We start from the raw sequence: 22,839 nt of genomic DNA, 5'->3' as shown, positions 1-22,839 counted from the left end.
CTGCAGAACACTAGTTAACCAAAGTTAACAGCTTTGGTTGTTTGAGGTGTTTTAGGGTTGAAATAGGGTGCTTACCAGAATCTATGCTGATTCCCTTAGAAACAAGGTTTAATGCTGTTTACTGATGATGAGATGGTGCTCGTATGTCCTTTTCCAGAAAAGTTGGTCTACAGGAATTCTCTCCTTCTGCCCCTCGAACGTTCTCACTGAACTCCCAACATCAAATCCTCTGTTAGAATTCCCTGCCCGAAAGCATTGGGTGCAACCCCACGGGAAACCTGCATCCCTTCTTACAAAATCGGAACTTTGTATTGCTTTGCTTGCACTGAAGAGGGTATGCAAGACAAGGAGTTTCATCACTGAGGAAGCTAAGTTTTGATTCAGTGGTCTTGTATTTGTATGTTCTATAAGACTACCATCATCTCTAACGTCTAGCTGTTTTACTTAATTGGTTTTACAGTCTTAATAGAAAGAGTTTGGATTTATACCTTGCTTTTCTTAATTCTAAGGAGTCTCAAAGGGGCTTACAAACAGCCTCTCATCCTCTCCCCGCAACAGGCTGGTGAGGCTGAGAGAGTTCAGAGAGAACTGTGACTGGCCCAAGGTCACCCAGCAGGCTTCATGTGTAGGAGTGTGTGTGTGTGTGGGGGGGGGGGGATCCAGTTCACTAGATTAGAGTCCGCTGCTCATGTGGAGGAGTGGGGAATCAAACCTAGTTCTCTAGATTAGAATCCACCACTCTTAACCACTTCACCACTCTGGCTCTTTCTTATAGTCCTCGAACACCTGTCAAGATTACCTGTGCTCCAATATTCTCAGTAAAATACATTAAATTTATGTATGTGCCTTATTGGTGCATTTTTGCTACTCTCAATCATGACGTCAGTATACCGAAAGCAATTATTACAGGCTTTGCATGCATATACCCGTATATACTCGTGTATAAGTCGACCCGCATGTAAGTCGAGGCACCTAATTTTACCAGGAAAAAATGAGAAAACTTATTGACTCGCGTATAAGTCGAGGGTGGGAAATGCAGCGGCTACTGGTAAATTTCAAAACTAAAAATACATACCAATAAAATTACATTAGTTGAGGCATCAGTAAGTTAAATGTTTTTAAATATTTATTTCAAAGAAAAACAGTAAACTAGCTCTGTAAGTGGAAAAGAGGGTCAACAATATGGTCTCAACAATAACTTTAAAAGTACAAAAACCTTAGCTTTTTTTTGTATAGCTGCTAAGGGTTTTAAACAATGGATCTTACAATAAAAACTTGAATGAACATGCCTGTTCGCTGTGACTCAAAACTATCCTGCTTTTTAAAAGAATAGTTCATTATTTTTTAGTGTACATATTTTTAAAATTGCACATAGCTGGCAGGTGTCATTTTAGAAGGGGACTATTCACAACAAACCCTGTATCAGGGGAGGAATGTTTATGTTGGAAGCAGTACCAACATTTCAGATGCTATCTTTAGGGAGACCCTCCTGATGACGGTACCAATCCAAGTTTGGTTGAAATTTGGTTCAGCTGGTCCAAAAGTTATGGATCTTCTAAAAAGGGTAGCCCCATCTACTGTTTGGTAGCTTTCCCATTCAGGAAACAATGGGGTATGGGAGCACACCCACTTTTGGGGATCCATACCTTTGGACCCCCTGAACCAAACAGCAAAAAACCTGGCTGGTATCAGCAAGAGATTATCCTGATGATATTCCACCGCATACGGCGAGTTTCAGTAAAGTTCCGGGTTCGAAGAGGTCCAAAATTATGGTTATTACCTCAAAGATGTCAGGGGTCCCATCTACATGATATCTCCCATTGGAAACAGTGAGGGATGGGGGCACCCTCTTTGGGGGTCCATAACTTTGGACCCCCTGAACCAAACTTTACCAAACTTGGCTAGTATCATCAGGAGTGTCACCTGATGATACCCTGAAATTTTGGTGCCGCTAGCCCCAAAACCCTAAAATATTTTTAAAAATAGAGCCGACTCGTGTATAAGTCGGGGGGGGGGGGTTTAGTGTACATATTTTTATATCTCGACTTATACACGAGTATAATCTCGACTTATACACGAGTATATACAGTAAAATCTCGACTTATACACGAGTATATACGGTAATTGTCAGCCATTAACCAGTAACTCTGTCTATGATCTATATCTTTGCTTTCGTCCTTGGCCAGGTATGTGCTCATGATTTGCTCTAATCCCCCTGGATCCAGTATTCAATTAGCATACTCTGTGTATCCATTGATATCAGCTTGAGCTTTTTCCAAGCTACCTCAAGGTTAGGGGCTACTTAAAACCTTTGTTAGGCATGTTCAAGTATTTGTTAAAATCAATTGTTCTCTGGTATGGCCTTCAGAAGTACCCTCCATGACATGGCCAGCCAAGACGAGCCACGAGTAGGCAGACACATCTTTATTTCATAGGTTGCAAGCATCTGTCTGAGGCTGTAACTCATTTTTAATCTTGGTGCATTGTTGTCATGAAAGCAGGGAATGCTAAACCATCAGTGGTGTGGGAGGACTTCAACCAATGGGGTCAACAGAAATCCATTGGGATTGTTATTATTTTATTCGATTTGTAAATCACTCTCCCTGTCAAACAGGCTCAGAACAGTGAACAACAATAAATTATACACTCAGACAATTAAAACGCTACACAGCTCCTCCAAGTACATACGGTGGTGTCTTTCCAACTATACTCCAGGGCTGAGACAGCAGCAATAAATCGAAGGAAGGAAGGAAGGAAGGAAGGAAGGAAGGAAGGAAGGAAGGAAGGAAGGAAGGAAGGAAGGAAGGAAGGAAGGAAGGAAGGAAGGAAGGAAGGAAGGAAGGACGGAGACCGGACCAGTTGAGACCGGACCAATTGGATCTGAACTAATAGTGTGACGGATCGACGGATCGGACGTGAACCAGGATCTGACGATCGCCCATTGGACTATCATTGTTGCCCTCAGCCAATGCCTTATGGGACAGCTCCATCTTACTGGTCCTGCAGAATTAAGATTTCCCAGGACGGGGCATACCTGGTCTTTATCTTAGTGAGCTCGGCCCTGGAAGGGAGCATGCTTGGCCTAGTAGTGGGACCAGAAAGGGAGGTGTTGCTTAGCAGCGGAGCAGAAGGAAGGGGTGCAATGTGGGAACTAATGGGACGACTGGGCGCAAAAACCTTAGTTATGGCAACGATCCCTGAACTGTAACCTCTTTGAACTCCAATCAATACATCGATTTCGTATCCACTGGGTCTCTTTATTGGGGAGGTGCACAGAACACGATAGGGTTCATATTGACAGTATTTCTCGACATGGCTACAGCCTCCACCATTGATAGAGGCCTTAATGTTGTCTAAACAGACCTGCCCACTCCGCATGACCTGGGGAGCTGGGGGGGGGGGGGTTTGACTATGATGTAGGTTCTTTTTTTCCCTTTGATTTCCCTTTTGTTGCCTGGGTCTGCTGTGCTCTGAGCCTTTAATGGGATATTGAGCCATCTGTTTCATAATAAAACGAACGTAATCCACCTTGATTTCCTGGGATTGAGTAGGATTTAAGTAAAAAATAAATACATAAATTATAACGGGACCCGTGTCGGCGGTGATTGTGCCAACTCCTTTTCACTTTGATGAGCGCTAATGAGTACATTTAACTAATAAGGCTTTCTAGAGGAGCCGTAGCTCTTGCTGTGAGTGACGCTGATACTAGATTTGATTACAGGTATGCCTTAAGAAATTAATCCCCACCGTGCGGTGCTATCAACGTTGGCTTTCCGTGTTTGCGACTTTCTGACCTGCCGAGTTATTTCTTCAGCTGTTTCTTTTCCCTTCTGGTTTGATTTTAGGACTCTGTCCACCAGCGATGACGTTGAAGACCGGGAGACGGAGAAGGGGCGCCTGGAAGAGGCGTATGAGAAGTGTGATCGGGATCTAGACGAGCTGATCGTTCAGCACTACACCGAGCTCACGACGGCCATCCGCACCTACCAGAGTATCACGGAGCGCATCACCAACTCGCGGAACAAGATCAAGCAGGTGACGGCTCGGGCTCTGCTGGAAACGCAACCTGCTTGCGGTTTGCTCTTGACTTTTGCCAAGAAGCACGCCTTGTTTCTTTTTGCTTCGATGGCCTGTTTCTCAAGCTAAGAAATACCCGAAATAATAATAATAATAATAATAATAATAATAATAATAATAATAATAATAATAATAATAATAATAATAATAATAATAATAATAATAATTTTATCTATCCCTCCCTCCCTCCCTCCCTCCCTCCCTCCATCCCTCCATCCCTCCATCCCTCCATCCCTCCATCCATCCATCCATCCATCCATCCATCCATCCATCCATCCATCCATCCATCCATCCATCCATCCATCCATCCATCCATCCATCCATCCATCCATTTATTTGGCTTGATAGACCGCCCAACCCCTGAAGGGCTCTGGGCGGTGTACAATGAGACATAAAACAAATACAATATATAAGGTCTTATAAATACAATATAGCAATAAAACATTAAAATTCATTAAAATACATTATAGCAGCAATTCCAAAAGTTACAGATAAAAATACATGCCCAGATGCATGCACAGATCGCGCCCAACCCAAAGGCCAGGAGGGCCAGCATTGCCCAAAAACGGATGGAATCAGCGATCAGGCAGTGCTGAAGATGGCAAAACTGTCGTCGGGGCTGCAGAGGGGGCAGGCAGTCTGTGGCTGGCATCCCCAAAGGCCCAGTGGAATGACTCGGTCTTACAGGCCCTGCGGAACTCGCCAAGGTCCCGCAGGGCCCGGACAGTAGGGCCCAGAAATGTGCTGGAAAGTCATTTTTACCTATACCCACCCTTTAGATAGCAAATTATGAATAACCCATCCTAAACAATAAAGTGCTAAGGAATCGAATGTCGGGGTGACGAACCCTTGACCAATGAGGGTCCTGCATCCTCATTGGTCGGAGTTCTTCGCCCTGACATTCGATTCCCTTCCTGCATAGCAGTGTCTTGTGCTGCTGCTCCCTCCACCCCTCCCTATCCCTTGCCACCCTCCGAACACCCCTCCCCACCCCTCCCCACCCTCCCCTGCCCGTAAGCATCCCTTGCCACCCTCCCCCACCCCCAGTCATCCCTACTCCTACACATGAAGCCTGTTGGGAGCAGCAGTGGCGTAGGAGGTTAAGAGCTCGTGTATCTAATCTGGAGGAACCGGGTTTGATTCCCAGCTCTGCCACCTGAGCTGTGGAGGCTTATCTGGGGAATTCAGATTAGCCTGTACACTCCCACACACGCCAGCTGGGTGACCTTGGGCTAGTCACAGCTTCTTGGAGCTCTGTCAGTCCCACCTACCTCACAGGGTGTTTGTTGTGAGGGGGGAAGGGCAAGGAGCTTGTAAGCCCCTTTGAATCTCCTGCAGGAGAGAAAGGGGGGATATAAATCCAAACTCTTCTTCTTCTTCTTGTGCCATCAGAACTCTCTCAGCCCCACCTGTTGTGGGGAGGGGAAGGGAAAGGAGTTTGTAAACTGCTTTGAAACTCCTTACAGTCGAGAAAAGTGGAATATAAATCCAAACTCTCCTTCTTCTATTGCTAGAATACAGCACCAGGCCTCTTTAGCAGCTCTTTATAGGTCGTAAATATTTATTGCTACTACCCTCTTCCAGCACGGCGAGATCAGCAAATGAAAGAGCGTTTCTTTGAAACCAGCATCCTTCGAACAGAAGGGCATCACCTCTCTGGAGGCCAGATATCGCGACCCTTTTGAGCTCTCAGATTCATTTAGCTGTTTCAAAGGGGAGTCAGTCTGCTCTGATCCCTTCCGAAGGTAGAAGTTCATTTCGGGGATTTATGTACAAAGCTCAGCTCTCTGCGAAGGCAGAGATCAATTACACTAAGTTTGAAATAAACTATAGTCCAGGCTTACGCAACACAATTAAGCTCTGCACAGGTCAGAAGCAAATGTATAGGCGTCGTGACCTTGAGAGACCACCTTAAAATAATCGCAGAGGATGAAGGGCCTTTTGGTGTATACTGTTTCTGATTAGATTCAGTCAAGTTACACGGAGGGAGCTTTTCATTAACCTCTCGGGAACTTCCAGACAGGGTAACCAAGTTTGATTCTTTCCTGTGATTGGCTTGTTAAATTAACAAGTTTTCCTTTCTCCCGTCCCCATTTTCTTCCCCCCACCACTCCCGACCTTATAAGGGGATAAACTTGACCAATCTGTAGTGAACTTTTGAATTGTAATATGAACTTTCTTCGAGCATTATTGCCTGGCTACTAGTGACTAAATTTAATCGTGTCTTTCCAGCAGAAGGGGATCCAGTTTGAAACATGATCTGCATTTTGTATTTAGAATTAGATGTTAGTTTATCCCAGGGGTCTGCAACCTGCGATTCTCCAGATGTTCATGAACTACAATTCCCATCAGCCCCTGCCACCATGGTGGGAATTGTAGTCCATGAACATCTGGAGAGCCGCAGGTTGTAGACCCCCGGTCTATCCCAAAGGCCAATGTGCATGAGCAGTATTTCCTTTATTTATCTGTCCATCTGTCCCAAGAGGGTGTTTAGAACATGTTCAAATGTGCATGATGGAATCCAGAAAGGCTGTGGCCAAGGTCCAATGTGTAGTGCTCTTGTCCTTCTTGGTATGAATTCTAGGTTCAAGAGAAATTGCCCAGGATAGAAATTATGCACAATTTGCTTTCAGGCAGCCTGATCCGAAGGCTGTCTATCCATCTCTCCATCCCTCCATCCCTCCCTCCCTCCCTCCCTCCATCCCTCCCTCCCTCCCTCCATCCATCCATCCATCCATCCATCCATCCATCCATCCATCCATCCATCCATCCATCCATCCATCCATCCATCCATCCATCCATCCATCCATCCATCCATCCATCCATCCATCCATCCATCCATCCATCCATCCATCCATCCATCCATCCATCCATCCATCCATCCAACCTTCCAACCTTCCATCCTTCCATCCTTCCATCCATCCATCTATCTTCTATTGATCTATCTTCTATCTTCTATCGATCTATCTTCTATCGATCGATCGATCAGGTTTATATACCGCCCTCCCCCGGAGGGCTCAGGGCGGTGAATAACATGTAAAATAGAGCACATATATCAGATTAAAAACAGTTAAATATCGATTAATACAGGCTCTAAAAATAAACCCCACCCCATTAAAATGCAGCATTATTATATGCTGGTGCATCTCTGGGGCAGGTAGCCTCTTTCCGTTGGAGTGCCACTGAACTGGGTGGTGCCTGTTAGCCCCCTCCATCAGCGCCTTTGCTGCTTGCACAGGTGAGGTGGGCATCCACATCAGCTCAGGCCTGTGCTAATTCCAGGACTCCTTTCACTCCCCCCCCACTGGATTGGGCTGTAAATCTGACAGATTATGGCTTTGTTTTGCACTGAAGCCAGCGTTTTCAGCTGAGATCCCCTCGGTTGCCTGAAGCCACAATCTGAGCCGTGTCATGCCTAGTCAAGTGCATGAAGTGATGGAGTCCCCCAACCTTACCCTGGAGGTTCTCACCTGAGCCTCGGCAGCGTTGAAGACAGAAAATGACCGCCAGAATTCCCCTGCATCTTCCCGACAGGGAAAAGCTGCGGCGTTTCTGTCCTTTTACTTCAAACTCATCCTCTCCAACAAACAAACAGCCCTGTGGGTCATAATGGAATTTTAGAGCATCGATGGAAGGGCTTGACTATGTTGTGAATAATAAACTTAAGAGTGTGGGTGTTGTGGGTTTTCCAGATTGTGTTGCCGTGTTCCAGTAGCATTTTCTCCTGACGTTTCACCTGCATTTTGTGGCTGGCATCTTCACAACACCCTAGTGATTCTGGCCGTGAAAGCCTTCGACAATACATTAAACTTAAAAGAATTGGCTGCTGAAAGATAAGGTGACTGAAGGCTTTAAAGGAGGATTAAACCAACTTTCTCAATATCTGCCATCCGTAATAGCCAAAAGAACCCCACCTACCTCACAGGGTGTTTGTTGTGAGGGGGGAAGGGTAAGGAATTTGTCAGCCCCTTTGAGAAAAAGGGGGGATATAAATCAAACTCCTCTTCTTGTTCTTCTTGTTCTCCTTCTCCTCCTCCTCCTCCTCCTCCTCCTCCTCCTCCTCCTCCTCCTCCTCCTCCTCCTCCTCCTCTGAACTCCAGTTGTTACTGACAGGCAGTTGGGGATGGCTATTGCCTCTGTATACTGCTTAAAAGCGTCACAACAGCCACGCCACTTCAAGCAGCCGAATGCCCCTGAAAGGCCTGCAGGCAGGGCGTAGAGGTCAAAGTTCTGTCCTCCCGCAATACTGGTGTTCATGGGGTTTACTGGCTGTCTAGATGGAGGTTTCATTTGTTCATTATTCCTCCTTGCCTGAAGAACACATGAAGCTGCCCGATCCTGAATCAGTCTTTTGGTCCAACAAGGTCAGTATTTCCTGCTCGGACCGGCAGCTGCTCTTCATGACCTCGGGCAGAGATATTTCCCATCACCTCCTGCGTGATCTTTTTTAAACTGCAGTTGCTGGGAATTGAACCTGGGACCTGCCAGTTGGGAAGCATTACATTTTTGCACTTCGAAGACCCGCAAAAGGCCCTATTCTCTATTCTCCTTAGAGATTTTTCCTGGCCCTTTCAGACACGTACTTGTTAAATTGCTTTTCAAAGTAAGAGTTGGTTCGTTGCTGAGTTGGTGATCGGACTGCGACATCACTGGACCATGACCCTTTTCATTTTAAATATAATTTTAATTGGTATATTTGGATCAATCTTACAATCATATTTCATCATTATGAGCAGCAGTGGCGTAGGAGGTTAAGAGCTCGCGTATCTAATCTGGAGGAACCGGGTTTGATTCCCAGCTCTGCCGCCTGAGCTGTGGAGGCTTATCTGGGGAATTCAGATTAGCCTGTACACTCCCACACAGGCCAGCTGGGTGACCTTGGGCTAGTCACAGCTTCTCGGAGCTGGGGGGTGGGGGGGGGGGGGGGAGGGGGGGGGGGGGGAGGGAGTGGCGGGGTGGCGGGGGGGCGGGCAGGGGGGGGGGTGAGGGGGGGAGGGGGTGGGGGGTGGGGGAGGGTGGGGGGGGGGTGGGGGGAGGGGGGGTGGGGGGGGTGGGTGGGGGGAGGGGTGGGGGGGGGGGGGGGTGGGGGGGGGGGGGGGTGGGGGGGGGGGGGGGTGGGGGGGGGGGGGGGTGGGGGGGGGGGGGGGTGGGGGGGGGGGGGGGTGGGGGGGGGGGGGGGTGGGGGGGGGGGGGGGTGGGGGGGGGGGGGGGTGGGGGGGGGGGGGGGTGGGGGGGGGGGGGGGTGGGGGGGGGGGGGGGTGGGGGGGGGGGGGGGTGGGGGGGGGGGGGGGTGGGGGGGGGGGGGGGTGGGGGGGGGGGGGGGTGGGGGGGGGGGGGGGTGGGGGGGGGGGGGGGTGGGGGGGGGGGGGGGTGGGGGGGGGGGGGGGTGGGGGGGGGGGGGGGTGGGGGGGGGGGGGGGTGGGGGGGGGGGGGGGTGGGGGGGGGGGGGGGTGGGGGGGGGGGGGGGTGGGGGGGGGGGGGGGTGGGGGGGGGGGGGGGTGGGGGGGGGGGGGGGTGGGGGGGGGGGGGGGTGGGGGGGGGGGGGGGTGGGGGGGGGGGGGGGTGGGGGGGGGGGGGGGTGGGGGGGGGGGGGGGTGGGGGGGGGGGGGGGTGGGGGGGGGGGGGGGTGGGGGGGGGGGGGGGTGGGGGGGGGGGGGGGTGGGGGGGGGGGGGGGTGGGGGGGGGGGGGGGTGGGGGGGGGGGGGGGTGGGGGGGGGGGGGGGTGGGGGGGGGGGGGGGTGGGGGGGGGGGGGGGTGGGGGGGGGGGGGGGTGGGGGGGGGGGGGGGTGGGGGGGGGGGGGGGTGGGGGGGGGGGGGGGTGGGGGGGGGGGGGGGTGGGGGGGGGGGGGGGTGGGGGGGGGGGGGGGTGGGGGGGGGGGGGGGTGGGGGGGGGGGGGGGTGGGGGGGGGGGGGGGTGGGGGGGGGGGGGGGTGGGGGGGGGGGGGGGTGGGGGGGGGGGGGGGTGGGGGGGGGGGGGGGTGGGGGGGGGGGGGGGTGGGGGGGGGGGGGGGTGGGGGGGGGGGGGGGTGGGGGGGGGGGGGGGTGGGGGGGGGGGGGGGTGGGGGGGGGGGGGGGTGGGGGGGGGGGGGGGTGGGGGGGGGGGGGGGTGGGGGGGGGGGGGGGTGGGGGGGGGGGGGGGTGGGGGGGGGGGGGGGTGGGGGGGGGGGGGGGTGGGGGGGGGGGGGGGTGGGGGGGGGGGGGGGTGGGGGGGGGGGGGGGTGGGGGGGGGGGGGGGTGGGGGGGGGGGGGGGTGGGGGGGGGGGGGGGTGGGGGGGGGGGGGGGTGGGGGGGGGGGGGGGTGGGGGGGGGGGGGGGTGGGGGGGGGGGGGGGTGGGGGGGGGGGGGGGTGGGGGGGGGGGGGGGTGGGGGGGGGGGGGGGTGGGGGGGGGGGGGGGTGGGGGGGGGGGGGGGTGGGGGGGGGGGGGGGTGGGGGGGGGGGGGGGTGGGGGGGGGGGGGGGTGGGGGGGGGGGGGGGTGGGGGGGGGGGGGGGTGGGGGGGGGGGGGGGTGGGGGGGGGGGGGGGTGGGGGGGGGGGGGGGTGGGGGGGGGGGGGGGTGGGGGGGGGGGGGGGTGGGGGGGGGGGGGGGTGGGGGGGGGGGGGGGTGGGGGGGGGGGGGGGTGGGGGGGGGGGGGGGTGGGGGGGGGGGGGGGTGGGGGGGGGGGGGGGTGGGGGGGGGGGGGGGTGGGGGGGGGGGGGGGTGGGGGGGGGGGGGGGTGGGGGGGGGGGGGGGTGGGGGGGGGGGGGGGTGGGGGGGGGGGGGGGTGGGGGGGGGGGGGGGTGGGGGGGGGGGGGGGTGGGGGGGGGGGGGGGTGGGGGGGGGGGGGGGTGGGGGGGGGGGGGGGTGGGGGGGGGGGGGGGTGGGGGGGGGGGGGGGTGGGGGGGGGGGGGGGTGGGGGGGGGGGGGGGTGGGGGGGGGGGGGGGTGGGGGGGGGGGGGGGTGGGGGGGGGGGGGGGTGGGGGGGGGGGGGGGTGGGGGGGGGGGGGGGTGGGGGGGGGGGGGGGTGGGGGGGGGGGGGGGTGGGGGGGGGGGGGGGTGGGGGGGGGGGGGGGTGGGGGGGGGGGGGGGTGGGGGGGGGGGGGGGTGGGGGGGGGGGGGGGTGGGGGGGGGGGGGGGTGGGGGGGGGGGGGGGTGGGGGGGGGGGGGGGTGGGGGGGGGGGGGGGTGGGGGGGGGGGGGGGTGGGGGGGGGGGGGGGTGGGGGGGGGGGGGGGTGGGGGGGGGGGGGGGTGGGGGGGGGGGGGGGTGGGGGGGGGGGGGGGTGGGGGGGGGGGGGGGTGGGGGGGGGGGGGGGTGGGGGGGGGGGGGGGTGGGGGGGGGGGGGGGTGGGGGGGGGGGGGGGTGGGGGGGGGGGGGGGTGGGGGGGGGGGGGGGTGGGGGGGGGGGGGGGTGGGGGGGGGGGGGGGTGGGGGGGGGGGGGGGTGGGGGGGGGGGGGGGTGGGGGGGGGGGGGGGTGGGGGGGGGGGGGGGTGGGGGGGGGGGGGGGTGGGGGGGGGGGGGGGTGGGGGGGGGGGGGGGTGGGGGGGGGGGGGGGTGGGGGGGGGGGGGGGTGGGGGGGGGGGGGGGTGGGGGGGGGGGGGGGTGGGGGGGGGGGGGGGTGGGGGGGGGGGGGGGTGGGGGGGGGGGGGGGTGGGGGGGGGGGGGGGTGGGGGGGGGGGGGGGTGGGGGGGGGGGGGGGTGGGGGGGGGGGGGGGTGGGGGGGGGGGGGGGTGGGGGGGGGGGGGGGTGGGGGGGGGGGGGGGTGGGGGGGGGGGGGGGTGGGGGGGGGGGGGGGTGGGGGGGGGGGGGGGTGGGGGGGGGGGGGGGTGGGGGGGGGGGGGGGTGGGGGGGGGGGGGGGTGGGGGGGGGGGGGGGTGGGGGGGGGGGGGGGTGGGGGGGGGGGGGGGTGGGGGGGGGGGGGGGTGGGGGGGGGGGGGGGTGGGGGGGGGGGGGGGTGGGGGGGGGGGGGGGTGGGGGGGGGGGGGGGTGGGGGGGGGGGGGGGTGGGGGGGGGGGGGGGTGGGGGGGGGGGGGGGTGGGGGGGGGGGGGGGTGGGGGGGGGGGGGGGTGGGGGGGGGGGGGGGTGGGGGGGGGGGGGGGTGGGGGGGGGGGGGGGTGGGGGGGGGGGGGGGTGGGGGGGGGGGGGGGTGGGGGGGGGGGGGGGTGGGGGGGGGGGGGGGTGGGGGGGGGGGGGGGTGGGGGGGGGGGGGGGTGGGGGGGGGGGGGGGTGGGGGGGGGGGGGGGTGGGGGGGGGGGGGGGTGGGGGGGGGGGGGGGTGGGGGGGGGGGGGGGTGGGGGGGGGGGGGGGTGGGGGGGGGGGGGGGTGGGGGGGGGGGGGGGTGGGGGGGGGGGGGGGTGGGGGGGGGGGGGGGTGGGGGGGGGGGGGGGTGGGGGGGGGGGGGGGTGGGGGGGGGGGGGGGTGGGGGGGGGGGGGGGTGGGGGGGGGGGGGGGTGGGGGGGGGGGGGGGTGGGGGGGGGGGGGGGTGGGGGGGGGGGGGGGTGGGGGGGGGGGGGGGTGGGGGGGGGGGGGGGTGGGGGGGGGGGGGGGTGGGGGGGGGGGGGGGTGGGGGGGGGGGGGGGTGGGGGGGGGGGGGGGTGGGGGGGGGGGGGGGTGGGGGGGGGGGGGGGTGGGGGGGGGGGGGGGTGGGGGGGGGGGGGGGTGGGGGGGGGGGGGGGTGGGGGGGGGGGGGGGTGGGGGGGGGGGGGGGTGGGGGGGGGGGGGGGTGGGGGGGGGGGGGGGTGGGGGGGGGGGGGGGTGGGGGGGGGGGGGGGTGGGGGGGGGGGGGGGTGGGGGGGGGGGGGGGTGGGGGGGGGGGGGGGTGGGGGGGGGGGGGGGTGGGGGGGGGGGGGGGTGGGGGGGGGGGGGGGTGGGGGGGGGGGGGGGTGGGGGGGGGGGGGGGTGGGGGGGGGGGGGGGTGGGGGGGGGGGGGGGTGGGGGGGGGGGGGGGTGGGGGGGGGGGGGGGTGGGGGGGGGGGGGGGTGGGGGGGGGGGGGGGTGGGGGGGGGGGGGGGTGGGGGGGGGGGGGGGTGGGGGGGGGGGGGGGTGGGGGGGGGGGGGGGTGGGGGGGGGGGGGGGTGGGGGGGGGGGGGGGTGGGGGGGGGGGGGGGTGGGGGGGGGGGGGGGTGGGGGGGGGGGGGGGTGGGGGGGGGGGGGGGTGGGGGGGGGGGGGGGTGGGGGGGGGGGGGGGTGGGGGGGGGGGGGGGTGGGGGGGGGGGGGGGTGGGGGGGGGGGGGGGTGGGGGGGGGGGGGGGTGGGGGGGGGGGGGGGTGGGGGGGGGGGGGGGTGGGGGGGGGGGGGGGTGGGGGGGGGGGGGGGTGGGGGGGGGGGGGGGTGGGGGGGGGGGGGGGTGGGGGGGGGGGGGGGTGGGGGGGGGGGGGGGTGGGGGGGGGGGGGGGTGGGGGGGGGGGGGGGTGGGGGGGGGGGGGGGTGGGGGGGGGGGGGGGTGGGGGGGGGGGGGGGTGGGGGGGGGGGGGGGTGGGGGGGGGGGGGGGTGGGGGGGGGGGGGGGTGGGGGGGGGGGGGGGTGGGGGGGGGGGGGGGTGGGGGGGGGGGGGGGTGGGGGGGGGGGGGGGTGGGGGGGGGGGGGGGTGGGGGGGGGGGGGGGTGGGGGGGGGGGGGGGTGGGGGGGGGGGGGGGTGGGGGGGGGGGGGGGTGGGGGGGGGGGGGGGTGGGGGGGGGGGGGGGTGGGGGGGGGGGGGGGTGGGGGGGGGGGGGGGTGGGGGGGGGGGGGGGTGGGGGGGGGGGGGGGTGGGGGGGGGGGGGGGTGGGGGGGGGGGGGGGTGGGGGGGGGGGGGGGTGGGGGGGGGGGGGGGTGGGGGGGGGGGGGGGTGGGGGGGGGGGGGGGTGGGGGGGGGGGGGGGTGGGGGGGGGGGGGGGTGGGGGGGGGGGGGGGTGGGGGGGGGGGGGGGTGGGGGGGGGGGGGGGTGGGGGGGGGGGGGGGTGGGGGGGGGGGGGGGTGGGGGGGGGGGGGGGTGGGGGGGGGGGGGGGTGGGGGGGGGGGGGGGTGGGGGGGGGGGGGGGTGGGGGGGGGGGGGGGTGGGGGGGGGGGGGGGTGGGGGGGGGGGGGGGTGGGGGGGGGGGGGGGTGGGGGGGGGGGGGGGTGGGGGGGGGGGGGGGTGGGGGGGGGGGGGGGTGGGGGGGGGGGGGGGTGGGGGGGGGGGGGGGTGGGGGGGGGGGGGGGTGGGGGGGGGGGGGGGTGGGGGGGGGGGGGGGTGGGGGGGGGGGGGGGTGGGGGGGGGGGGGGGTGGGGGGGGGGGGGGGTGGGGGGGGGGGGGGGTGGGGGGGGGGGGGGGTGGGGGGGGGGGGGGGTGGGGGGGGGGGGGGGTGGGGGGGGGGGGGGGTGGGGGGGGGGGGGGGTGGGGGGGGGGGGGGGTGGGGGGGGGGGGGGGTGGGGGGGGGGGGGGGTGGGGGGGGGGGGGGGTGGGGGGGGGGGGGGGTGGGGGGGGGGGGGGGTGGGGGGGGGGGGGGGTGGGGGGGGGGGGGGGTGGGGGGGGGGGGGGGTGGGGGGGGGGGGGGGTGGGGGGGGGGGGGGGTGGGGGGGGGGGGGGGTGGGGGGGGGGGGGGGTGGGGGGGGGGGGGGGTGGGGGGGGGGGGGGGTGGGGGGGGGGGGGGGTGGGGGGGGGGGGGGGTGGGGGGGGGGGGGGGTGGGGGGGGGGGGGGGTGGGGGGGGGGGGGGGTGGGGGGGGGGGGGGGTGGGGGGGGGGGGGGGTGGGGGGGGGGGGGGGTGGGGGGGGGGGGGGGTGGGGGGGGGGGGGGGTGGGGGGGGGGGGGGGTGGGGGGGGGGGGGGGTGGGGGGGGGGGGGGGTGGGGGGGGGGGGGGGTGGGGGGGGGGGGGGGTGGGGGGGGGGGGGGGTGGGGGGGGGGGGGGGTGGGGGGGGGGGGGGGTGGGGGGGGGGGGGGGTGGGGGGGGGGGGGGGTGGGGGGGGGGGGGGGTGGGGGGGGGGGGGGGTGGGGGGGGGGGGGGGTGGGGGGGGGGGGGGGTGGGGGGGGGGGGGGGTGGGGGGGGGGGGGGGTGGGGGGGGGGGGGGGTGGGGGGGGGGGGGGGTGGGGGGGGGGGGGGGTGGGGGGGGGGGGGGGTGGGGGGGGGGGGGGGTGGGGGGGGGGGGGGGTGGGGGGGGGGGGGGGTGGGGGGGGGGGGGGGTGGGGGGGGGGGGGGGTGGGGGGGGGGGGGGGTGGGGGGGGGGGGGGGTGGGGGGGGGGGGGGGTGGGGGGGGGGGGGGGTGGGGGGGGGGGGGGGTGGGGGGGGGGGGGGGTGGGGGGGGGGGGGGGTGGGGGGGGGGGGGGGTGGGGGGGGGGGGGGGTGGGGGGGGGGGGGGGTGGGGGGGGGGGGGGGTGGGGGGGGGGGGGGGTGGGGGGGGGGGGGGGTGGGGGGGGGGGGGGGTGGGGGGGGGGGGGGGTGGGGGGGGGGGGGGGTGGGGGGGGGGGGGGGTGGGGGGGGGGGGGGGTGGGGGGGGGGGGGGGTGGGGGGGGGGGGGGGTGGGGGGGGGGGGGGGTGGGGGGGGGGGGGGGTGGGGGGGGGGGGGGGTGGGGGGGGGGGGGGGTGGGGGGGGGGGGGGGTGGGGGGGGGGGGGGGTGGGGGGGGGGGGGGGTGGGGGGGGGGGGGGGTGGGGGGGGGGGGGGGTGGGGGGGGGGGGGGGTGGGGGGGGGGGGGGGTGGGGGGGGGGGGGGGTGGGGGGGGGGGGGGGTGGGGGGGGGGGGGGGTGGGGGGGGGGGGGGGTGGGGGGGGGGGGGGGTGGGGGGGGGGGGGGGTGGGGGGGGGGGGGGGTGGGGGGGGGGGGGGGTGGGGGGGGGGGGGGGTGGGGGGGGGGGGGGGTGGGGGGGGGGGGGGGTGGGGGGGGGGGGGGGTGGGGGGGGGGGGGGGTGGGGGGGGGGGGGGGTGGGGGGGGGGGGGGGTGGGGGGGGGGGGGGGTGGGGGGGGGGGGGGGTGGGGGGGGGGGGGGGTGGGGGGGGGGGGGGGTGGGGGGGGGGGGGGGTGGGGGGGGGGGGGGGTGGGGGGGGGGGGGGGTGGGGGGGGGGGGGGGTGGGGGGGGGGGGGGGTGGGGGGGGGGGGGGGTGGGGGGGGGGGGGGGTGGGGGGGGGGGGGGGTGGGGGGGGGGGGGGGTGGGGGGGGGGGGGGGTGGGGGGGGGGGGGGGTGGGGGGGGGGGGGGGTGGGGGGGGGGGGGGGTGGGGGGGGGGGGGGGTGGGGGGGGGGGGGGGTGGGGGGGGGGGGGGGTGGGGGGGGGGGGGGGTGGGGGGGGGGGGGGGTGGGGGGGGGGGGGGGTGGGGGGGGGGGGGGGTGGGGGGGGGGGGGGGTGGGGGGGGGGGGGGGTGGGGGGGGGGGGGGGTGGGGGGGGGGGGGGGTGGGGGGGGGGGGGGGTGGGGGGGGGGGGGGGTGGGGGGGGGGGGGGGTGGGGGGGGGGGGGGGTGGGGGGGGGGGGGGGTGGGGGGGGGGGGGGGTGGGGGGGGGGGGGGGTGGGGGGGGGGGGGGGTGGGGGGGGGGGGGGGTGGGGGGGGGGGGGGGTGGGGGGGGGGGGGGGTGGGGGGGGGGGGGGGTGGGGGGGGGGGGGGGTGGGGGGGGGGGGGGGTGGGGGGGGGGGGGGGTGGGGGGGGGGGGGGGTGGGGGGGGGGGGGGGTGGGGGGGGGGGGGGGTGGGGGGGGGGGGGGGTGGGGGGGGGGGGGGGTGGGGGGGGGGGGGGGTGGGGGGGGGGGGGGGTGGGGGGGGGGGGGGGTGGGGGGGGGGGGGGGTGGGGGGGGGGGGGGGTGGGGGGGGGGGGGGGTGGGGGGGGGGGGGGGTGGGGGGGGGGGGGGGTGGGGGGGGGGGGGGGTGGGGGGGGGGGGGGGTGGGGGGGGGGGGGGGTGGGGGGGGGGGGGGGTGGGGGGGGGGGGGGGTGGGGGGGGGGGGGGGTGGGGGGGGGGGGGGGTGGGGGGGGGGGGGGGTGGGGGGGGGGGGGGGTGGGGGGGGGGGGGGGTGGGGGGGGGGGGGGGTGGGGGGGGGGGGGGGTGGGGGGGGGGGGGGGTGGGGGGGGGGGGGGGTGGGGGGGGGGGGGGGTGGGGGGGGGGGGGGGTGGGGGGGGGGGGGGGTGGGGGGGGGGGGGGGTGGGGGGGGGGGGGGGTGGGGGGGGGGGGGGGTGGGGGGGGGGGGGGGTGGGGGGGGGGGGGGGTGGGGGGGGGGGGGGGTGGGGGGGGGGGGGGGTGGGGGGGGGGGGGGGTGGGGGGGGGGGGGGGTGGGGGGGGGGGGGGGTGGGGGGGGGGGGGGGTGGGGGGGGGGGGGGGTGGGGGGGGGGGGGGGTGGGGGGGGGGGGGGGTGGGGGGGGGGGGGGGTGGGGGGGGGGGGGGGTGGGGGGGGGGGGGGGTGGGGGGGGGGGGGGGTGGGGGGGGGGGGGGGTGGGGGGGGGGGGGGGTGGGGGGGGGGGGGGGTGGGGGGGGGGGGGGGTGGGGGGGGGGGGGGGTGGGGGGGGGGGGGGGTGGGGGGGGGGGGGGGTGGGGGGGGGGGGGGGTGGGGGGGGGGGGGGGTGGGGGGGGGGGGGGGTGGGGGGGGGGGGGGGTGGGGGGGGGGGGGGGTGGGGGGGGGGGGGGGTGGGGGGGGGGGGGGGTGGGGGGGGGGGGGGGTGGGGGGGGGGGGGGGTGGGGGGGGGGGGGGGTGGGGGGGGGGGGGGGTGGGGGGGGGGGGGGGTGGGGGGGGGGGGGGGTGGGGGGGGGGGGGGGTGGGGGGGGGGGGGGGTGGGGGGGGGGGGGGGTGGGGGGGGGGGGGGGTGGGGGGGGGGGGGGGTGGGGGGGGGGGGGGGTGGGGGGGGGGGGGGGTGGGGGGGGGGGGGGGTGGGGGGGGGGGGGGGTGGGGGGGGGGGGGGGTGGGGGGGGGGGGGGGTGGGGGGGGGGGGGGGTGGGGGGGGGGGGGGGTGGGGGGGGGGGGGGGTGGGGGGGGGGGGGGGTGGGGGGGGGGGGGGGTGGGGGGGGGGGGGGGTGGGGGGGGGGGGGGGTGGGGGGGGGGGGGGGTGGGGGGGGGGGGGGGTGGGGGGGGGGGGGGGTGGGGGGGGGGGGGGGTGGGGGGGGGGGGGGGTGGGGGGGGGGGGGGGTGGGGGGGGGGGGGGGTGGGGGGGGGGGGGGGTGGGGGGGGGGGGGGGTGGGGGGGGGGGGGGGTGGGGGGGGGGGGGGGTGGGGGGGGGGGGGGGTGGGGGGGGGGGGGGGTGGGGGGGGGGGGGGGTGGGGGGGGGGGGGGGTGGGGGGGGGGGGGGGTGGGGGGGGGGGGGGGTGGGGGGGGGGGGGGGTGGGGGGGGGGGGGGGTGGGGGGGGGGGGGGGTGGGGGGGGGGGGGGGTGGGGGGGGGGGGGGGTGGGGGGGGGGGGGGGTGGGGGGGGGGGGGGGTGGGGGGGGGGGGGGGTGGGGGGGGGGGGGGGTGGGGGGGGGGGGGGGTGGGGGGGGGGGGGGGTGGGGGGGGGGGGGGGTGGGGGGGGGGGGGGGTGGGGGGGGGGGGGGGTGGGGGGGGGGGGGGGTGGGGGGGGGGGGGGGTGGGGGGGGGGGGGGGTGGGGGGGGGGGGGGGTGGGGGGGGGGGGGGGTGGGGGGGGGGGGGGGTGGGGGGGGGGGGGGGTGGGGGGGGGGGGGGGTGGGGGGGGGGGGGGGTGGGGGGGGGGGGGGGTGGGGGGGGGGGGGGGTGGGGGGGGGGGGGGGTGGGGGGGGGGGGGGGTGGGGGGGGGGGGGGGTGGGGGGGGGGGGGGGTGGGGGGGGGGGGGGGTGGGGGGGGGGGGGGGTGGGGGGGGGGGGGGGTGGGGGGGGGGGGGGGTGGGGGGGGGGGGGGGTGGGGGGGGGGGGGGGTGGGGGGGGGGGGGGGTGGGGGGGGGGGGGGGTGGGGGGGGGGGGGGGTGGGGGGGGGGGGGGGTGGGGGGGGGGGGGGGTGGGGGGGGGGGGGGGTGGGGGGGGGGGGGGGTGGGGGGGGGGGGGGGTGGGGGGGGGGGGGGGTGGGGGGGGGGGGGGGTGGGGGGGGGGGGGGGTGGGGGGGGGGGGGGGTGGGGGGGGGGGGGGGTGGGGGGGGGGGGGGGTGGGGGGGGGGGGGGGTGGGGGGGGGGGGGGGTGGGGGGGGGGGGGGGTGGGGGGGGGGGGGGGTGGGGGGGGGGGGGGGTGGGGGGGGGGGGGGGTGGGGGGGGGGGGGGGTGGGGGGGGGGGGGGGTGGGGGGGGGGGGGGGTGGGGGGGGGGGGGGGTGGGGGGGGGGGGGGGTGGGGGGGGGGGGGGGTGGGGGGGGGGGGGGGTGGGGGGGGGGGGGGGTGGGGGGGGGGGGGGGTGGGGGGGGGGGGGGGTGGGGGGGGGGGGGGGTGGGGGGGGGGGGGGGTGGGGGGGGGGGGGGGTGGGGGGGGGGGGGGGTGGGGGGGGGGGGGGGTGGGGGGGGGGGGGGGTGGGGGGGGGGGGGGGTGGGGGGGGGGGGGGGTGGGGGGGGGGGGGGGTGGGGGGGGGGGGGGGTGGGGGGGGGGGGGGGTGGGGGGGGGGGGGGGTGGGGGGGGGGGGGGGTGGGGGGGGGGGGGGGTGGGGGGGGGGGGGGGTGGGGGGGGGGGGGGGTGGGGGGGGGGGGGGGTGGGGGGGGGGGGGGGTGGGGGGGGGGGGGGGTGGGGGGGGGGGGGGGTGGGGGGGGGGGGGGGTGGGGGGGGGGGGGGGTGGGGGGGGGGGGGGGTGGGGGGGGGGGGGGGTGGGGGGGGGGGGGGGTGGGGGGGGGGGGGGGTGGGGGGGGGGGGGGGTGGGGGGGGGGGGGGGTGGGGGGGGGGGGGGGTGGGGGGGGGGGGGGGTGGGGGGGGGGGGGGGTGGGGGGGGGGGGGGGTGGGGGGGGGGGGGGGTGGGGGGGGGGGGGGGTGGGGGGGGGGGGGGGTGGGGGGGGGGGGGGGTGGGGGGGGGGGGGGGTGGGGGGGGGGGGGGGTGGGGGGGGGGGGGGGTGGGGGGGGGGGGGGGTGGGGGGGGGGGGGGGTGGGGGGGGGGGGGGGTGGGGGGGGGGGGGGGTGGGGGGGGGGGGGGGTGGGGGGGGGGGGGGGTGGGGGGGGGGGGGGGTGGGGGGGGGGGGGGGTGGGGGGGGGGGGGGGTGGGGGGGGGGGGGGGTGGGGGGGGGGGGGGGTGGGGGGGGGGGGGGGTGGGGGGGGGGGGGGGTGGGGGGGGGGGGGGGTGGGGGGGGGGGGGGGTGGGGGGGGGGGGGGGTGGGGGGGGGGGGGGGTGGGGGGGGGGGGGGGTGGGGGGGGGGGGGGGTGGGGGGGGGGGGGGGTGGGGGGGGGGGGGGGTGGGGGGGGGGGGGGGTGGGGGGGGGGGGGGGTGGGGGGGGGGGGGGGTGGGGGGGGGGGGGGGTGGGGGGGGGGGGGGGTGGGGGGGGGGGGGGGTGGGGGGGGGGGGGGGTGGGGGGGGGGGGGGGTGGGGGGGGGGGGGGGTGGGGGGGGGGGGGGGTGGGGGGGGGGGGGGGTGGGGGGGGGGGGGGGTGGGGGGGGGGGGGGGTGGGGGGGGGGGGGGGTGGGGGGGGGGGGGGGTGGGGGGGGGGGGGGGTGGGGGGGGGGGGGGGTGGGGGGGGGGGGGGGTGGGGGGGGGGGGGGGTGGGGGGGGGGGGGGGTGGGGGGGGGGGGGGGTGGGGGGGGGGGGGGGTGGGGGGGGGGGGGGGTGGGGGGGGGGGGGGGTGGGGGGGGGGGGGGGTGGGGGGGGGGGGGGGTGGGGGGGGGGGGGGGTGGGGGGGGGGGGGGGTGGGGGGGGGGGGGGGTGGGGGGGGGGGGGGGTGGGGGGGGGGGGGGGTGGGGGGGGGGGGGGGTGGGGGGGGGGGGGGGTGGGGGGGGGGGGGGGTGGGGGGGGGGGGGGGTGGGGGGGGGGGGGGGTGGGGGGGGGGGGGGGTGGGGGGGGGGGGGGGTGGGGGGGGGGGGGGGTGGGGGGGGGGGGGGGTGGGGGGGGGGGGGGGTGGGGGGGGGGGGGGGTGGGGGGGGGGGGGGGTGGGGGGGGGGGGGGGTGGGGGGGGGGGGGGGTGGGGGGGGGGGGGGGTGGGGGGGGGGGGGGGTGGGGGGGGGGGGGGGTGGGGGGGGGGGGGGGTGGGGGGGGGGGGGGGTGGGGGGGGGGGGGGGTGGGGGGGGGGGGGGGTGGGGGGGGGGGGGGGTGGGGGGGGGGGGGGGTGGGGGGGGGGGGGGGTGGGGGGGGGGGGGGGTGGGGGGGGGGGGGGGTGGGGGGGGGGGGGGGTGGGGGGGGGGGGGGGTGGGGGGGGGGGGGGGTGGGGGGGGGGGGGGGTGGGGGGGGGGGGGGGTGGGGGGGGGGGGGGGTGGGGGGGGGGGGGGGTGGGGGGGGGGGGGGGTGGGGGGGGGGGGGGGTGGGGGGGGGGGGGGGTGGGGGGGGGGGGGGGTGGGGGGGGGGGGGGGTGGGGGGGGGGGGGGGTGGGGGGGGGGGGGGGTGGGGGGGGGGGGGGGTGGGGGGGGGGGGGGGTGGGGGGGGGGGGGGGTGGGGGGGGGGGGGGGTGGGGGGGGGGGGGGGTGGGGGGGGGGGGGGGTGGGGGGGGGGGGGGGTGGGGGGGGGGGGGGGTGGGGGGGGGGGGGGGTGGGGGGGGGGGGGGGTGGGGGGGGGGGGGGGTGGGGGGGGGGGGGGGTGGGGGGGGGGGGGGGTGGGGGGGGGGGGGGGTGGGGGGGGGGGGGGGTGGGGGGGGGGGGGGGTGGGGGGGGGGGGGGGTGGGGGGGGGGGGGGGTGGGGGGGGGGGGGGGTGGGGGGGGGGGGGGGTGGGGGGGGGGGGGGGTGGGGGGGGGGGGGGGTGGGGGGGGGGGGGGGTGGGGGGGGGGGGGGGTGGGGGGGGGGGGGGGTGGGGGGGGGGGGGGGTGGGGGGGGGGGGGGGTGGGGGGGGGGGGGGGTGGGGGGGGGGGGGGGTGGGGGGGGGGGGGGGTGGGGGGGGGGGGGGGTGGGGGGGGGGGGGGGTGGGGGGGGGGGGGGGTGGGGGGGGGGGGGGGTGGGGGGGGGGGGGGGTGGGGGGGGGGGGGGGTGGGGGGGGGGGGGGGTGGGGGGGGGGGGGGGTGGGGGGGGGGGGGGGTGGGGGGGGGGGGGGGTGGGGGGGGGGGGGGGTGGGGGGGGGGGGGGGTGGGGGGGGGGGGGGGTGGGGGGGGGGGGGGGTGGGGGGGGGGGGGGGTGGGGGGGGGGGGGGGTGGGGGGGGGGGGGGGTGGGGGGGGGGGGGGGTGGGGGGGGGGGGGGGTGGGGGGGGGGGGGGGTGGGGGGGGGGGGGGGTGGGGGGGGGGGGGGGTGGGGGGGGGGGGGGGTGGGGGGGGGGGGGGGTGGGGGGGGGGGGGGGTGGGGGGGGGGGGGGGTGGGGGGGGGGGGGGGTGGGGGGGGGGGGGGGTGGGGGGGGGGGGGGGTGGGGGGGGGGGGGGGTGGGGGGGGGGGGGGGTGGGGGGGGGGGGGGGTGGGGGGGGGGGGGGGTGGGGGGGGGGGGGGGTGGGGGGGGGGGGGGGTGGGGGGGGGGGGGGGTGGGGGGGGGGGGGGGTGGGGGGGGGGGGGGGTGGGGGGGGGGGGGGGTGGGGGGGGGGGGGGGTGGGGGGGGGGGGGGGTGGGGGGGGGGGGGGGTGGGGGGGGGGGGGGGTGGGGGGGGGGGGGGGTGGGGGGGGGGGGGGGTGGGGGGGGGGGGGGGTGGGGGGGGGGGGGGGTGGGGGGGGGGGGGGGTGGGGGGGGGGGGGGGTGGGGGGGGGGGGGGGTGGGGGGGGGGGGGGGTGGGGGGGGGGGGGGGTGGGGGGGGGGGGGGGTGGGGGGGGGGGGGGGTGGGGGGGGGGGGGGGTGGGGGGGGGGGGGGGTGGGGGGGGGGGGGGGTGGGGGGGGGGGGGGGTGGGGGGGGGGGGGG

At 74.9% G+C, this 22,839-nt stretch overlaps 1 protein-coding gene across 1 annotated transcript in view; it reads left to right on the top strand.

Annotated features, from left to right (window-relative positions):
- The window catches only part of LOC125435288 (exocyst complex component 4-like), a 181,152-nt gene that overhangs the window by 14,825 nt on the left and 143,488 nt on the right, over nt 1-22,839 (top strand). The window contains exon 4 of the mRNA XM_048501476.1: nt 3,846-4,035. Coding sequence (XP_048357433.1) covers nt 3,846-4,035 — 190 coding nt within the window. The remainder of the gene's footprint in view (nt 1-3,845; nt 4,036-22,839) is intronic.

The sequence above is a fragment of the Sphaerodactylus townsendi genome, linkage group LG06, assembly GCF_021028975.2.
Source record: "Sphaerodactylus townsendi isolate TG3544 linkage group LG06, MPM_Stown_v2.3, whole genome shotgun sequence".
NCBI classification, from domain to species: domain Eukaryota; kingdom Metazoa; phylum Chordata; class Lepidosauria; order Squamata; family Sphaerodactylidae; genus Sphaerodactylus; species Sphaerodactylus townsendi.
Note: the sequence above shows the minus strand (reverse complement) of the source record. Positions and strands in the feature narration are given on the sequence as shown.